Source organism: Geospiza fortis, unplaced genomic scaffold, assembly GCF_000277835.1.
Source record: "Geospiza fortis unplaced genomic scaffold, GeoFor_1.0 scaffold80, whole genome shotgun sequence".
In the NCBI taxonomy this organism is placed as follows: domain Eukaryota; kingdom Metazoa; phylum Chordata; class Aves; order Passeriformes; family Thraupidae; genus Geospiza; species Geospiza fortis.
In genome coordinates, this window is record NW_005054551.1 from 583,058 (window position 1) to 584,667 (window position 1,610).

Genomic DNA, 1,610 nt, shown 5'->3' on the forward strand with positions numbered 1-1,610 from the left:
GGTCACTTATTTAGCTCCTTGGAAGTGAAGGGCTCTCACTTTAAAGGCTAAGACGAGCTGTAAGTACAGAGCTAAGCTGGAAAGTTCACACAGTATCACTTACTGGTGACTGGAAAATGAGAATATTTAGGCCTCTGCAAAGCCACCTGAGATTCAGGTTACAGCTTCCACTTGGGCTGTGTCTCTTCAGCCCTTCCTATTAAGTGCACGTTAGAGTGTTCAGCAAACCACCCTGGAGCCAATCTTCTGCCTTTGGAAAGGTGATGGCGTGAGCAAAACCTGACTAGGAGTCCCTGCTTTTTCTACAGCAGCTCATTAACAGCATTTATCATTGATTTAATTTATTAACAAACCAATTTATCCTGATGGCCACACAGCAGGACAGAGCCCTGAACTGAACAAATACTCTATTCCCCAGTCCTGGGTGCTCTCAAGAGCCTGCCTCAAATGTAACACTTCCTAATTGTGGTTTTGTCTCCAAGTAGCTCAAAAGATCTAAAATACAAGAAGTTCACAACCCACCAAATAATGAGAATTTGCCTCTAACCATGCTCATTCACATTTGAGGGATCTTCAAGTACAAAACAAAGCCCAAAGCAGTGAAGTATATTTTGCATAGTCAGAATAGGAGACTTCTGGTTACTGTTTACCTTTATTAAGTTTTGGAACTTCTTATTGCTTTGGAGCAGGTCTTTGTAATGGCTGACAGCTTCATTGTGTCCACAACAGAACACACCATATTTTTCTTTCATTCTCTCCCCATTTTCACCTGAAAACTAATTGGAAATAGAAGAATGAAAGACATTAATCATTCAGAGTAAACCTACCTCCACTATAAACTCAAGGTCTAACATGGTTTCTAAAACATTTCTCCTGTATTTCAATTGCTTCTGCACCAGAAATGAGACATTTATGCAGTGTGACATGTGAGAGCTTGGAATACCAAGAGCTAACCAAATATTAAGTGATGTTTGTAATTATGAGAATTTTAAAAAAGGATTTCTGGATCTCTGCACTTAAAAAGTCTGTGAACTGTGAAAGTTGAAGGGCAAAAAAAATGGTCATGATATATGACAGAAATTGTTGCACCCACTCCATGCCAGAATGGTGCTAAAGCTGCCATGAGTTCGAAGGATCCTGACTGTGTTTTTAAAAGATCAGAACAACGAAGTTTGGCTTTATCTGGGAGAGTCAAGTCTAGAATGGACACTAGGAATATGTCACCTTACTCTTGGAATAGATGAAAAATAGAACAAAACAAGTCACATATCCCACAGGGTATATATGTGCATGCCCAAAGAACATTTAATGACCATTTCATGTTACTGGTGACTAGAATTATTCCTGGGAGTCATGCTCCCACATTAACTGGGAAGAGAACCATAAACCCAGGATGAAATCAATCTTTGCATCACATAACTTTACCCTCACAGGTAGCTTTTAGGAAGCTTTATAGTGTCAAGATCATTGGTAGGATTTAATTCACACCTGTTTTACCAAGAGGTCCCCAATGTTCTGGATTATGTAATTTCGGTCACTGCCTTCTTCCAAGGATTCCTTCCGTCTCTCCTTCAGCTGGAGCAGGAATTGCCCGTGCATCTCCAGCAGCT

At 40.2% G+C, this 1,610-nt stretch overlaps 1 protein-coding gene across 1 annotated transcript in view; it reads right to left on the reverse strand.

The window, feature by feature from the left end:
* The window catches only part of ARHGEF18 (Rho/Rac guanine nucleotide exchange factor 18), a 46,112-nt gene that overhangs the window by 14,708 nt on the left and 29,794 nt on the right, over positions 1 to 1,610 (reverse strand). The window contains 2 exon segments of the mRNA XM_031064044.1: positions 651 to 776; positions 1,489 to 1,610. The exon segment at positions 1,489 to 1,610 is cut by the window's right edge and continues 45 nt beyond it. Of these exon segments, the coding sequence (XP_030919904.1) occupies positions 651 to 776; positions 1,489 to 1,610 (248 nt within the window).